At 44.8% G+C, this 15,163-nt stretch overlaps 1 protein-coding gene across 50 annotated transcripts in view; it reads left to right on the forward strand.

Moving 5' to 3' along the window:
* The window catches only part of Ank2 (ankyrin 2), a 520,770-nt gene that overhangs the window by 494,282 nt on the left and 11,325 nt on the right, over positions 1-15,163 (forward strand). For 26 of the 50 annotated variants that reach the window (XM_041659400.1, XM_041659483.1, XM_041659418.1 and 23 more), the window contains 4 exons: positions 9,022-9,096; positions 11,034-11,165; positions 12,059-12,202; positions 13,774-14,032. In XM_041659400.1, coding sequence (XP_041515334.1) covers positions 9,022-9,096; positions 11,034-11,165; positions 12,059-12,202; positions 13,774-14,032 — 610 coding nt within the window. Of the gene's footprint in view, positions 1-1,339; positions 7,544-9,021; positions 9,097-11,033; positions 11,166-12,058; positions 12,203-13,773; positions 14,033-15,163 lie in introns of all 50 variants that reach the window. The other 24 variants (XM_041659227.1, XM_041659266.1, XM_041659221.1 and 21 more) reach the window with 1 other exon arrangement.

Genomic DNA, 15,163 nt, shown 5'->3' on the forward strand with positions numbered 1-15,163 from the left:
AGTCAGAGTTCAAATGATTGGTCTGGGTCAGTTAAAAAAAAAATAGTAATGTTCCCATGTTGCTATAATACCATGGGTTCTCTTGAATGACACCTAGATACTTCGAATATCTTCCAGATCTCAACGGCAGATTCATGCTTGGTTTTGTTTTAAAGACAATCACCTCAGAGTTTTCACACAGCCATAAAATAACATCCAGAGAAGGGTTCTCTTAGTAAGGCCTTTACTGAAGCTTTTATGTAAGCCAACCCCGAGAGTTTCTTGCGTTTGTCGTGATTAAAGGCGCCCCACCCCACCTGTGACTCCAGTAGACCTCACAGACCCCCGCACGGACTGGTAGGGAGTAACTATGCTTCATCACAGTAACGTTTTACGTTTTGTTCTAATTTCTCACCTCCTTCCTTGCCTGCACTTTTCTGCAAGGCGGCCCCTGCCCAGCAGCTTTACTCCACCTTTGCTTTGCATGGAAATAACTTGGCTTACATCAACTGTGTGTGTGTCCTGTGTGACTGTCTCTAATTTGGGTTTGCCACGCATCACCTTTTAACTCTGGCCTCACATAAACGTTCCGTCACAACTGTTGTTTCCGTCCATTTGTCCTTCCCTTTCCTTTATCCTCCTCCTTGGTCTGTCTACGACATCTCTAAACAAGGAGGTCCCTCCGAGGAAAGGGCCATGCCTCTCCACACGAGATGTGTGTCATCGTCAGGTGTGGATTTCCCCTCGACGAAATGCCAGTCTGCAGCTGACTCAGACGTGTGTTCTGCCATTGCTGTATGCTGGCAGGACAGTACTTGACCAAATTCCAGACCTGTGGGATTGAAAATGTATGGATATAGTTGGGTGCAATTCTGAATCGGCTCCGACTGGCTTACTCAGAGAGGAAATCGGGTTTCTGCAATTTCTAACGCTTTTTTTTCTATTTTTTTTTTACCCATGGTTTTTTTGTTTTGTTTTGTTTTCTGACATTGATCTGTAATATCTGGACAATCTTGAGATATCTCTGTGTAATTTCACTGCGCTCTTCTTCTTTTGATTTGTGATATTTTAAATGTATGTCTTGAGTATCTGTGATAGCTCTGTTGTATGTATGAATGTGCTACAAGTGAGAAAATTAAGCAAGTTATTTCCTGCTCATTTTCCTTTTCAGTTATTTTTTTCCGTTAGCCTTGCTTTGCTCTTGTTCCTTGAGACCTTGTGGATCCACTATCCCCAGCCCATTCTGTTGCCCCTTCCACCACCAGGAAAAGACGCTGTGTTGTTTTGGTCCTGATTACATTTTGCCAGATATCTTTTTTGATTTCCATTTTACTTTCGATGTTTTTCATTCACATCAAAGATGATGAGACAGAGTCGACAGAAACATCTGTCCTGAAAAGCCACCTGGTTAATGAAGTTCCCGTCTTAGCCAGTCCGGACTTGCTCTCTGAAGTTTCTGAGATGAAACAAGATCTGATCAAAATGACGGCCATCTTGACCACAGATGTGTCTGATAAGGCAGGTTCCCTCAAAGTGAAAGAGCTGGCGAAGGCTGCTGACGAGGAGCCAGGCGAACCGTTCGAAATTGTTGAAAGAGTTAAGGAGGACTTAGAGAAGGTGAATGCAATCCTGCGAAGTGGCACCTGTGTCAGAGATGAAGGCAGAGTGCAGAGGTCTCAGTCTGAGCGAGAGCTAGAAGAGGAATGGGTCATTGTCAGTGATGAGGAAATTGAAGAGGCCAAGCAGCACGCACCTGTAGAAATCACTGAACGCCCATGTGTAGAAGTCAGAGTAGACAGGGGCACCAAGGTCAAATCAGAGAAGGACTCCACTGGCTTAGTGAATTACCTTACGGATGACCTAAACTCATATGCTTCTCATGAAAAGAAGCCACAAACAGCTCAGGAGAAGTCAGGGGAGACGAGTCAGGCCTCAGCTGTTGGCAAGAGCTCTGAGAATAATAAAGGGAAGGCTGTGCCAGCAGAGGAGAAACAGAGTGCCCAGAAGCAGTCCAAACCAAGCCTGGTGATAAAGAAGCCAGTGCGGAGGAAGCTAAAAGAAAAGCAGAAACCAAAAGATGAAAGCCCCCATGACAGTGAAGAGACGACTGAACTTAAGAAAGGTAGCTCAGAGGAGTCGGTAGATGAAGAGCGAGGCCTGGCCCCCGAGCCCCTTCCCACTGCCAAGGCCACCTCTCCTCTGATAGAAGAAACTCCTATTGGTTCCATAAAGGACAAAGTAAAGGCCCTTCAGAAGCGAGTAGAAGATGAGCAGAAAGGTCGAAGCAAGTTGCCCGTCAGAGTCAAAGGCAAAGAGGATGTGCCTAAAAAGACCACGCCCAGGACACAGCCAGCTGTATCACCTTCTTCCAAGTCATCTCCTTCCTCTAAAACAGACCGGCACTCTTCCCTTTCTTCCTCTGCAAAAACTGAAAGACACACGCCAGTGTCACCTTCAGGCAAAACGGAGAAACACTCACCCGTGTCTCCGTCGCCAAAAACCGAACGACATTCACCAGTATCCTCAGGTAAGCCTGAGAAACACTCACCCGGATCCCCGTCAACAAAAAATGAAAGGCATTCCCCTGTGTCATCTGTGAAAACGGAGCGACACACACCTGTGTCACCTTCAGGTAAAACAGACAAACGTCCCCCGGTACCGTCATCTGGAAGAACAGAGAAGCGCCCTCCTGTGTCACCCGGGAGAACCGAGAAACGCTTGCCAGTTTCACCATCTGCAAGAACAGCAGAGAAGCAAGCCTCCATGTCAACTACTGGGAAAAACGATAAGCACCTGCCTGTGTCCCCTGTGAAGACAGAAAAGCAGCCACCTGTATCTCCCACCTCCAAAACAGAACGAATTGAGGAGACAATGTCTGTCCGGGAGTTGATGAAAGCCTTCCAATCAGGTCAGGACCCATCGAAACACAAGACAGGACTCTTTGAGCACAAATCAACAAAGCAAAAGCAACCACAAGACAAAAGTAAAACTCGGGTAGAAAAAGAAAAGGGGCACACAGTAACTCAGAGAGCAGAAAGCCAGACAGTCAAGCGTAGCCAGAGGTTTCCAGTGACAGGTCCTACTGAATCCAGAAGGTTCCGTTCTTCCACCATCACTGTTGGGCTCAGGACAGAAGATCCAGTTAGAGAAAGGTTTGAGAAAGCCCGCGTTATTAAAACACCTGAGCCCATTCCATCAGTGGTGGCAGACGGAAGCCCTTGGGGCAGTGAGACCCTTCAAGACAAGATAGTAGATGAGCAAGGAGACATGGATCTTCAGATCAGCCCAGACAGGAAAACCTCCACTGACTTTTCTGACGTCATCAAGCAAGAGTTAGAAGACAATGACAAATACCAGCAGTTCCGCCTCACCGAGGAGACAGAGAAGGCTCAGATTCAGTTAGACCAAATAATCACAAGTCCTTTCAACACAACCCTTCCGCTAGATTACATGAAAGACGAGTTTCTTCCAGCTCTGTCTTTACAGAGCGGGGCTCTGGGTGGCAGCTCCGAAAGCCTGAAGCAGGAAGTTATAGCAGGCTCCCCTTGTGGCAGCCTGATGGAGGGTACCCCTCAGATCAGTTCAGAAGAGAGCTACAAGCATGAGGGCCTAGCAGAAACCCCCGAGACAAGTCCAGAGAGTCTTTCTTTTTCACCAAAGAAAAGTGAGGAACAAATTGGAGATATCAAGGAAACCAAGGTAGACACACGCAGAGAAAGTCATTCCGAAACAGAGCTTCCTGTAGCTAAAGACATTCCTGATAGTTCTGAAACACAAGGTGCTGAGGTAACTGGGGGTTCAGAGTCCTCCGCTGAGCATGGTCAGAAGGAGGTCACCCAAGACGCTTCCCAAGATGCGTACTCCAAACAAGACGGTTGCTCTAGCAGCCACCGTGTATCATTAGCCAATGAAACAAGCCAGGCGTTTACTGAGAAGGGGTCTTGTGATGAAAGTCAGCTCCCACTTGTTAGTTCCACTTCTGAGACCCAACCAGAAAGTGAAACTCAGGAATCCACAACGCCCTCTGAGGTGACAAAGACCTTCCCACCATCAGATGCTTCTGTGAAGACAGGTGAGGGAACAGAAGCAAAGCCCCAGGGAGCCGTTAGAAGTCCCCAAGGGTTAGAACTTCCACTCCCTAGCCGGGATAGTGAGATCCTCAGCCCAATGGCTGATGAATCATTAGCAGTAAGCCACAAAGACTCTCTAGAAGCCAGCCCTGTGCTGGAAGACAACTCCTCACACAAGACTCCCGATTCTCTGGAACCCAGTCCTCTGAAAGAGTCCCCTTGCAGGGACTCCCTTGAGAGCAGCCCAGTGGAGCCTAAAATGAATGCAGGAATTCTCCCAAGTCACTTTCCTCTCCCTGCAGCTATGACCAAAACAGATCTTGTTGTTGAAGTGGCTTCCATGCGTTCTCGGCTGCTCCGAGACCCCGATGGCAGTGCTGAGGATGATAGCCTTGAGCAGACGTCCCTCATGGAGAGCTCCGGGAAAAGCCCCCTTTCCCCTGACACACCCAGCTCTGAAGAGGTTAGCTATGAGGTCACACCCAAGACTTCAGATTCAAGCACACCGAAACCAGCTGTGATTCATGAATGTGCAGAGGAGGAGGACTCTGAAAATGGGGAGAAAAAGAGATTCACGCCAGAAGAGGAAATGTTCAAAATGGTAACCAAAATTAAAACGTTTGATGAACTTGAGCAAGAGGCAAAGCAGAAAAGGGACTACAAGAAAGAACCCAGGCAAGATGGATCCTCCTCGGCCTCAGACCCCGATGCTGACTGTTCAGTAGAAGCAGATGAACAGAAACAGATGGAGAGCGTGGCTGATGAGGGTGAGGTCCCTGTACTGGTGACTTCAGAGAGCAGAAAAGCTTCTTCCTCCTCTGAAAGTGAACCTGAGCTGACACACCTAAGTAAAGGTGCTGACTCAGGACTTCTGACAGAGCCGGTTATTCGAGTGCAACCTCCATCTCCCCTTCCATCCAGCATAGACTCTAATTCCAGCCCTGAAGAATCCCAGTTCCAGCCTATCGTTACCAAACAATACACTTTCAAGATGAATGAGGATATTCAAGAGGAGCCGGGTAAGTCAGAAGAAGACAAAGATGGTGAATCTCATTTAGCTGAAGACCATCAGACTCCTTCTACTGATGGTGTTGATAGGTCTTACGATGATCTGAACAGAGAGACCCATCAGTCAAAAACCTGTGATGGCCATGGTTGTGAGGCTGTGAGCCTTGGTGACTCAGCCACCCCTATCTCCTTAGGAGTTCAGAGTTCAGCATATAATGATGTTGAGGAACAGCTGGCCATTGATAAAGAGTCACTGGATCTCCAGAAGCCTTGTGAAAATGACCCAAAAGGAAGAGAGCTTGATCCTTCTGGAGTGGAATCTGCGCAAACGGATTTCCCCAATGATGGCTCTTGCTTGTCTTTGTCGCATTGTGCAGTGTCTGAAAGAAAGGAATCAGCTAAAGAAATACCCTCTCCATCTTCCACTGTTAAAGCAGAGGCCACAATAACTACTGAGACTTGGGAGAACACGTCAGGGGACTGTCCGACTGAAGATGTATCTCCTACAACTCAAACGTTTGCCATGAATGTTCCAGCGTCTGACTTAGCTGAGACGGATGACAATTCTGACCCTCAAATAACCAGCCCGTATGAAAACGTTCCTTCGTCATCATTTTTCTCTGGTGAGGAGAGCAAAATCCAAACAGATACCTGTCAGGCCGCAGCTGTTTCTTCACCGGAAGTGTACTCTGTTGTCCTCAGATCCTCTGCTGAGGATGCAGTAACGACAAACTTCTCGAGTAGAACTGCCTCGAGCCAAGAGTCAAACTTTGAGAGCCGTGGCCTAGAAACTGAACCCGAGCAAAAAAGTACCTTGTGGGGCATGCAGGCAGATGAGCCTCCCTCATCTGTAGCCCCCGTGACACCAAATGCACCTGCGGTCGCCGGTGAGCAAGTGAGCAAAGTCATCATCACCAAAACCGATGTGGATGCTGCTGACTCCTGGAGTGAAATCCGTGAAGATGATGAAGCCTTTGAAGCTCGAGTGAAGGAGGAGGAACAGAAGATATTTGGTTTGATGGTAGACCGACAATCCCAGGGTACCACTCCCGATACGACTCCTGCCAGGACCCCAACGGAAGAGGGGACCCCAACGAGTGAACAAAACCCATTCCTCTTCCAGGAAGGCAAGTTGTTTGAGATGACCCGAAGTGGTGCTATTGATATGACAAAAAGGTCCTATGCGGATGAAAGCTTACCATTTTTCCAGATTGGTCAAGAGTCCAATGAAGAGACTGTCTCTGAAGACTCGAAGGAAGGAGCCACGGGGGCCGAGCTACCACAGCTGGAAAACACAAGTGAGTCACTGGAACTTTCAGACTCCAAAGAAGCCGTAGACGATGAGGGAGAATTACTTCCTGATGATGCGAGTGAAGAAATAGAGGAATCACCTGCCTCAGATGCTAACCTTGATGCCGAAATGATGACTCCCACTTCCTCTGAACTGCCCGCAAAAGAGCCCGTCTCCACAGCAGCGGAGGGCCTCCCCACCGTGCAGTCTAGTGATACATCTTCTCTGAGCACTGTGAGGCAGCTGTCTTGCCCTGCCTTCCCTCAGCCTGTTGTTCAGATGGACTTTTCCACAGTCACCAGGTCTATTCATTCAGACCGGGATGACGAGTCCCTAGATTCTTCTCCAGAGGAACAGAAGTCTGTGATTGAGATCCCTACTGCACCCATGGAAAATGTGCCTTCTGCTGAAAGCAAACCTCAAATTCCGATGCAGACTGTGTCCGCTTCGGTCCCAATCCCTCCATCTGCAGAGGATGAGAGCGCATTTTCTGATGATTTCTCATCTGGTATGGATGAGGAAAGTAAGGAGGATGACACAAAACCAAAGTCCAAAATCCCCATCAAAGCACCCACCCAAAGAACCGAGTGGCAGCTCTCCCATCCAGACACATCTTTCCAGAAGACAGCTGTTCCCCAGGGACAAGACACGTTAAGTAGAGCCCCAGATGGTAGAAGCAAATCTGAATCAGATGCTAGTGCTTTGGATGCTAAGACCAAATGCCCAGTAAAAGCCAGAAGTTACATTGAGACAGAAACAGAGAGTCGGGAGAGGGCAGAAGGGTTTGAGTCAGAATCAGAAGAAGGGGCCACCAAACCAAAGCTGTTTGCATCCCGATTGCCAGTTAAAAGCAGAAGCACCCCATCTTCCAGCAGGACAGGCACAAGCCCCACAAAAGAGAGTAGGGAGCATTTCTTTGACCTTTATAGAAACTCCATAGAATTCTTTGAGGAGATTAGTGACGAGGCTTCCAAATTAGTGGACAGGCTCACACAGTCGGAAAGGGAGCAGGAGCCGCCTTCAGATGATGAAAGTAGTAGTGCCCTGGAAGTGTCAGTCATTGAGAATCTGCCAGCTGTTGAGACTGAGCTTTCAGCTCCTGAGGACATCTTTGACACAAGGCCCATTTGGGATGAGTCCATTGAGACTATGATTGAACGCATCCCTGATGAAAATGGCCATGACCGTACTGAAGGTATTTGCCAGCCGCTGGAATTCCCTGTGCTACGCATGTCATAAATTCAATAGAGATTTTTTTTTCTTTTTTGGTGTGTAATGTTTGTTTTATTTTGTGATTTCTGTCTCATTTTTCTTTAAGCTTTCTGTAGTGGTTAATGTGTTTGTGTAAGCCCTTTTTGTGTTTTGTGCTTTTTCTGTATACTCTTGTCTATGAAACAATCTCAAGATTGAGTAATGAGAATGCTTATCAAAAACATAAACATAACCAAGCACCGGGGACCTTGCCTTTCTTTAGCTGCTGCATGTAAAGCCATCCAAGCTTTGAGTTTTGTTGTTCTGGAGTTCCAGGTTTAACCTCAAGTTAAATACTTTCGCTTTTACACCTGAGCATATGGGTTTCACAGCACAAGGACTTAGTGCTCGAATTTCTCATCTTTATGTGCTTTCAATAATTGGTACATTCAATTTTGTCATGATTAGGAAGCCCTTTACTCAAAAAGATTGCTCACATCCTGAAATTCTAATTATTGTGGGTCTGGTTTTCAATTCAGAGAGGTTGGCTTTCAGATACCATGGTAACCATATTAAACAAACAAACCTAAGGTAAAAAAAATCGCTCTTTATTTGTGAAGTAGAGAGATGGTGAACATGTTTAGATGAGATTCAGCAGACAACAAATCTCAAACTTTGCACGATGTAACGGAATGATGGCTCTTGAAACTGTGAAGAAAGGAAACCACGGGGGACTTTGAGAGGCCACCGGCAAACTTCCACTATCTCTAAATGAAGACTTACTGCTAAATTTGGGTGACATAGAATTTCTTGATATTGCCCATCAATCTACAGCAGTTAAATGGACTAGGATGAATTCTAGTTTGTGAGAGGGAGCGCTCATGCCTTTACTTAGGAACAGGTGCCAGAAACTCTGCCTCAGAAGCAAATATCCTACTAGCCTGACAGACAAAGTTAAAGTGCCTTTATCTTGTCTTCTTTCAAGGTCAGTAGGACAGTGTTGTTCCTGGACAGGCTAGTCGGTCCAACCATGACTAAGATCATTCTTCGTGCATTCTTTCAGGCGGGACGTGGTGGTGACTAACACCTCCACAGGCTTTAGTAGTGGAGCCCAGCCTGTCACTCCTCTTCTATATCCCATTTGTGATTTTTTTCCAGTATTTCATGTGCAAAATGAGCATGCTTACATGGGCCGTTTTTTCAAAACTGGAAAAGGAAAGCCCTGAGATAACTAGACATTCTGCTCAGTTATTAGTCTTCATTAAAGGGATATGGAAGCAGATGGTTCCCACGATTCACCACGTGGGATTCTCCCGTTCTACCCCAGAAATCAGAAAACACACCACTTCATATGACCGAAACCATGATAGCTAATTTGTGCAACTATCAGATATCAGTGACTCCCTTCCTTGGATGATCAATACTGTGGTTCCCTTGCTGTCCCAGATACTCTTTGGCCATTCTGTTTTTGACCTTCTGTAGATCCCCAAGATGAGCAGGAGCGGATTGAAGAGAGGCTGGCTTATATTGCTGATCATCTTGGCTTCAGCTGGACAGGTAATTGGTGTGATCCAGTTGTTTTTTTTTTTTTTTAACAAAACCCACTCAGTTAAAGATTTTTTTCTTTATCTTTCTTGAGGAAGACTATAAGGAATAGTGTGAGGAGAAATCTGAGTTGAAGAATCCAATGCCATAGCTAATGGTGCAGCCTGAGCGTAGGGTTCACAACAATTCTGGAGTTTAGAGCTTTAGATTTGAAGACTTTGAGAATAACCCTGTTTTCCCATCCTCTTATAGTCAGCTAAACTGCAGGAAGATTCCCACGTTTCATACAATTTTAGATTCAATTTTTATAATCTTTTTTTTTTCATGAGACAGGTTCCAGGCCAACCTGGAGCTCACTAAATACCTTAAACTGGCCTAAACTCATGGTAAACCCCTCTGCCTCAGTGCTGAGAATACAGATGTGAGCTACCAAGTCTGGCAATTTTCATAACATTTGAGATTTCACCAGGGTTGCATATTTTTGATGTTTGATGTCAAGTGGCTTCATAGTAAATAATACTAGAGTGTGTTCTGGGAGATTGTTAAAGCACATACAAATGAGATGTGATTTTTTTGCTGTAGGGGTATTGAAGTATAGAGTATATGCTGAGCAATTTTTTAAGAGAAAATAAATTCTAATATCCACATTGTTACTTGCAAATTATGATTTATAAATTTAAAATATTTTTTCATTTGTCTGTGACTTAATATTCAGCAGTATTATAGTCTACCTTGCTTTTATATGTATTATTTTAAACTCTGATTTGGTTTCTTACGTATTACTTGAATATGCTTCACTGAGACAAACAGTGCAGAGATAATACTCTTCTACCAGTTTCTCGAAGATTTGGAAAAGAATAAGAACCTACCTATCCTCAAAGATGATTAATAACTTGGAATAAATGACTGGAAGCAGTAGAAATAGCCATTTTCTCACTTTTGGTAATTTTAGAATAATTCTGTAAGGATTTGGAGGAGATAATGATACCAAAATATCCCTTGTTGGCATGTTAGATATGTATTATTTTCCTTGAATATGTATGTAATAACACATACTAAGTTTGTTAAGTATAAAAGTAGCAAAACTGTAAACCTTATAATCAAACAGAATGAAAGAAAAGGAAAAGCCAATATATCAGTAAAATAGAATTATTAGATCAAGGACATTTTTAATATTGAAGATACCAGGTAGACAATAGAAGCCATTTGCTTTTACACACAAATGCATACCTACACATTACAATAGTGTGCACAAGCATCAAGTAGTCATATAGAATATTAATAGCAAAATAAAGAAACTTTGTAGAAGATACGTTTGAGAAAGGGTTTCTCTATGTAGCCCTGGCCATCCTGGAACTCCCAATATAGACCAGGCTGGCCTCAACTCACAGAGATCTGCCTGCCTCTGCCTCCCGAGTGCCGGGGAGGATTAAAGGTGTGCACCACTATGCCCAGCTTGGAAAAAAATCTATTTTACTTCTACCCTATGCTAGTTTAATGTTTCACAGACCTTCCCTTCATGGACATCAAATAAAGAAAGGAGCATACCTGACCACTATAAATTAGCTACAAAACAAATGTTTGCGCACATTTCCAGAAACAGGATTTGAAGAAGATGGAAATCTACAAATGTGGGAAATGAGGTTTCTCCTGTATAGTCATTTATCTTCCATCATCTCGATTAAAATCTAAACGAGTGATAATGTTCTGATCTCCATTTACACGTTACCGTCACTCCTTTGTAATTAATTCTATATCCAATTTTAAGGGAGAGAGATTGTTAATGCTAATGTATCAAAGGTATGTTTGAGTCACTTCTAACCTGAATGCTCTTAGCAACACAGGATCCTATCACTTACAAATCACGAAGCAAGGTGTGGAGACTCAAACCTGAAGAGTCATTGTGCTAACAATGTAGACAATGGAGCCTTTTGTTGTTGTTGTTTTAGAATTAGCAAGAGAACTGGATTTCACCGAGGAGCAGATCCACCAAATTCGAATTGAGAACCCCAACTCCCTTCAAGACCAGAGCCATGCACTGCTGAAGTACTGGCTGGAGAGGGATGGGAAGCATGCCACAGGTAGGTGGGGAAACGCTCAGCTAGAGGTGTTATCCCAAGGCGAAAGAGGGTCACCCAAAGATTCATTCTCACAAAATCAGTAAGATAAACTGCTGAACGTCAGCATTCTAAGAAGCACTGTTAGTGAAGGACAACAGGCTGCTGTCATTTTGTAAAATAATATTGTTCCGTGAGCAATCCTGCATGGTGTGTTTGCAAACAATGCCGAGTATTTGGCAATGCTACCAGCGCCAGCTGCCAACGGGAGGATCACGGAGACCTAGCAGGTCCTAAGCATTGGTTAATGGGCACAGTTGTGTGGTCATAACTATTTATGGATGGTGTGCTGCCTGCAGCTCATGTTCCTGTTCCTCTCTTGGAGTTGAGGTATATAGGGAGGGGAAACAAGCAGCTACTCTGGTGATGAGTGATACGGTTAAGGAAGACAGACCATGGCTGCCACACACCTTCATCCCTTTCTCTCAAGTCTCTGTGAAGATCTGCCTTCATATCCTTTGCTGCTTGTTTTACTCCCATATCCCTTTTTAGCAGCACTGGAATATTTGGCCAATAAAAACAGGAGGGTACTCGATTGAACTTAAGAAACCAGATGATCAACAAATACAGTTTAATATAACTAAATTCCACACAGTATTTGAGATAGAGCTGAAGTGTCTGTTTCTGCCTGGAGTTCACATGGAGCTGAGTCCTGTGGCTCATCTGGCAACTCTGCTTTCAGGGTTTAGAGTATGTAGGGTCCACACATTGCTATTTGCCTCTCTTTATGAAGGACCTAGTTAGGAGTCGCCAGGTTCTGATATAGATACCAAGAACTTAGTATAGCCACTGAGTGAAAGAACCCCCAGAGAGGACCTCTCACATGTACGGAATGTGCCTTTTCTCTAATCTCTCAGATACTATCCTCATCGAATGCCTCACCAAGATCAACAGGATGGATATTGTCCATCTCCTGGAGACCAATACAGAACCCCTCCAGGAGCGCCTGAGCCACAGCTATGCAGAAATGGAACAGACCATTGTACTGGACAACAGTGAAGGTCAAGTGATGTCTCTTGGAAGCAGGGGATAATTCAGGAGCTGCCTGCATTTTTGTTTGTTTGTTTTTAGGCAACAGACTATAGCCCTTGGTGACAATGTATTTGTTTCCATTCTACCTCTGTTTCTCTCCCTGTCCATTTGGTAACTCCCTCTACTCAGTCTTTATTGTCTCCCTACCATGGGTGCCCCAACCCAGTTTCTTTTTCCTCAGTCCCTTGAAGAACACTTCTGATGCTTACATCGGTTGATCTATTTTAACCACTGAATTTTATGTTTTGCTCTAAAATATCATTGCCAGTCACCCTGTGGCTATTAAGTACTACAGTACATCAGCATTCCACTTTGGTCTTTATTTATGAGTGGACAGTTCTTCAGACCGGCCGAAGCCTTTGAGCACTAGCCCTGGGATCTTTGCATAGGAATTTCTACTGAATTCATCCTCTCTTGCTTGTCTCTCCCTCCCCATTCTTTCCCAACTTCGACCCTTCTTACTTCTGCTCCTTCTCGCTGGTTTCTGCTTTCACTTCTTCCTTCAAACCTTCCTCAGCATTTCATTTCTCTTCCCCTTATTTATTCCTACTTGTTGGACACACTTCAGATTTCCTAGAAACATTTGCAAGTAAATCTCTACAGTTTTTCACCATAAAATCCACCAAGATGAGGTGTCTAAGTGCACACACTTTACCTTTCTTCCCGCCACAGTATGCTAAGTTCCCTTATTTGCTAAAGCTACTGCATCTTTTGTGCTGAATTTTATCCTCTATCTGATGGAAGGCTTCACTCCTTCAGATATCCATTTGGCTCTTATAGTTTGAGTTATATCCAATGCCATTGCACTCTAAGAGTCCCCTCCTTAAAGGAAAAACAAAGTGCATAGGTCTTCTGACCTGCATAGCCCCCTCCCTGGGTCTGCTTTGTTTCTCTGTCCATTTTGTAGGAAATCTCTTCAAGAGAGAGGCTGGGATGTCCTGTTTCTTCTTCTAGTCTCTTGAGACCTTTGTGTGCTATTCCAATCCTTTTGTAAACTCCAGTAATTGTTTTCTTATCACCAAATCCTCCATGTTCAAATTCCTTCACACCTTGGTAGCATATGATGAAAATAATTAATCTCTCTTCTTTTTTTTCCCAAACCCAATTTTGATGTTTTTTTTTTCATCTTCTTTCCACACTCCAGTCTGTCTTAGTCTCTCAGTGACTCAGCATTGTTCTGAATGTCGTGGGATTCCTTAGCCCCACGTGAGCACTTCTACATAAAAAGCCCTGAATGCAAGGTGTTATGGATTCTTATTCCCGCTTAGACTCTATGACCCGACTATCACAGGAGATAACTGCTTGCCACTAGGGCTTCTTCAGACACATCACTGAGGAAGTGGTTCCATAGTTCACTGACAGGCACCATGTATCTTCCCTAGGCTCCCCTAAGTGGTCAGCATCCCAAAGTCACCAGCAGCATCTCTTGTTCATCTCTCCAACATCTCCTCCAGCAGGGTGTGGAGCAAAGCATTCCTTACCAATCAGACCCCTAGTGTGAGTAAGATTCCTGAGTATTTTCAATTATTCTTCCTTACAGGGTTTTCCGTACTTCAAGAGGAGCTCTGTGCAGCCCGGCACAAGCAAAAAGAGGAGCAAGTGACTTCCAAAGAAAGCGAGTCCAGCGACCACCCACCTATGGTCTCCGAAGAAGACATTTCTGTTGGTTATTCCACATTTCAGGATTGCATCCCCAAGACAGAGGGGGACAGCCCAGCAGCAGTGCTCTCTCCCCAAATGCACCAGGAACCAGTTCAACAAGATTTCTCAGGGAAAATACAAGACCAGCAGGAATGCTAGTGAGTTTCAGAAGAAAGCCTGTTAAATGCATTTCCAAAGAAAAGCTGCTGTGACAGGGAGTGAGCATGGTTCTACACAGGGAAGTTCCAATAATCTCACAGTGACTCAGCTGTCACTATAAGCTGTGCTGTAGAAAAAGTCAAACAGTCAAGATACACAATTGTGATGGCGTTGTGTGGCACTGTCCTACCTGAGCCAGATTCTAGTTCACGACCTTGAACAATCCTCAGTGCTCCAAGTTTCCATACCCACATCTAAAGATCATGAAAATTATATACGTTTTACTTATTTAACAGGGTTGGAGGCCAGGGATAAGCCCGTGATTCACCTTCACAGAATGATCCTTGCAGACCGCAGTCACTACAGTCTTGTAGGATTTTTGTATCTTATTGGAATGCTTCCACATGGTGCCATGGCTGCGTGGGAGTTTGAAGAGTGACGGTGTAGGAAAGACAGCCCATGAGTGCTTCAGCAGAGCTGCGCAGCATCTGAATATAAAGCCATCAGCACAGTATAAAGCATGCAAACAAAATGCAGTACCGTTAGTTCGAGCCCCGGGCAGAGTTAGAGTAAGAATAGGGAGGCATTGCTTGCCTGAAAGAAGCCCTGGAGAGTTGTTTAGCTCAGAACTTTACCAGGTAACGGAGAGAGCTGCCTGGGGACACTGGCTGTCCAGGAGAGAACGGCTGAGGAGAAGCAACCTTAGTGTGTCAAGAGCTCACAGCCCAATACTTCCGTTGACAGTGAGTCTTGGTCTCTTGTCACCGGAATATGAGCATAGATACAAAATGCTTTCTTCCTCCCAGGCCCCTTCCTCCTTCACCTGCCTATAGGGTCCAAGGGGCAACCTGCAGAAAAGGTACAGGAAATAAGGCTGGGGGAAGTAAAATGTGGGAAGACCAGGACTGCCAGAGAGGCGCTCCGGTCATTTGTTTTCAGGACAGAAGGGTGCTGGATACAAAGTAAGGAGCAGAAAAGGGCAATATGTTCTCATTTATAAACTGAGGTTTGGAGAGGCTACCAGAAAGTGGCAGTGTCAACAGGTCCTTCCATCAAATAATAGATATACAATTATGCTCCCTTATGTTTGTAATTATACTAACTACATTAACACAGGTTTATTTCATTCT

The sequence above is a fragment of the Microtus oregoni genome, unplaced genomic scaffold (genome assembly GCF_018167655.1).
Source record: "Microtus oregoni isolate MIOR12 unplaced genomic scaffold, Mior012 000000F_ref0000247, whole genome shotgun sequence".
Classification (NCBI taxonomy): domain Eukaryota; kingdom Metazoa; phylum Chordata; class Mammalia; order Rodentia; family Cricetidae; genus Microtus; species Microtus oregoni.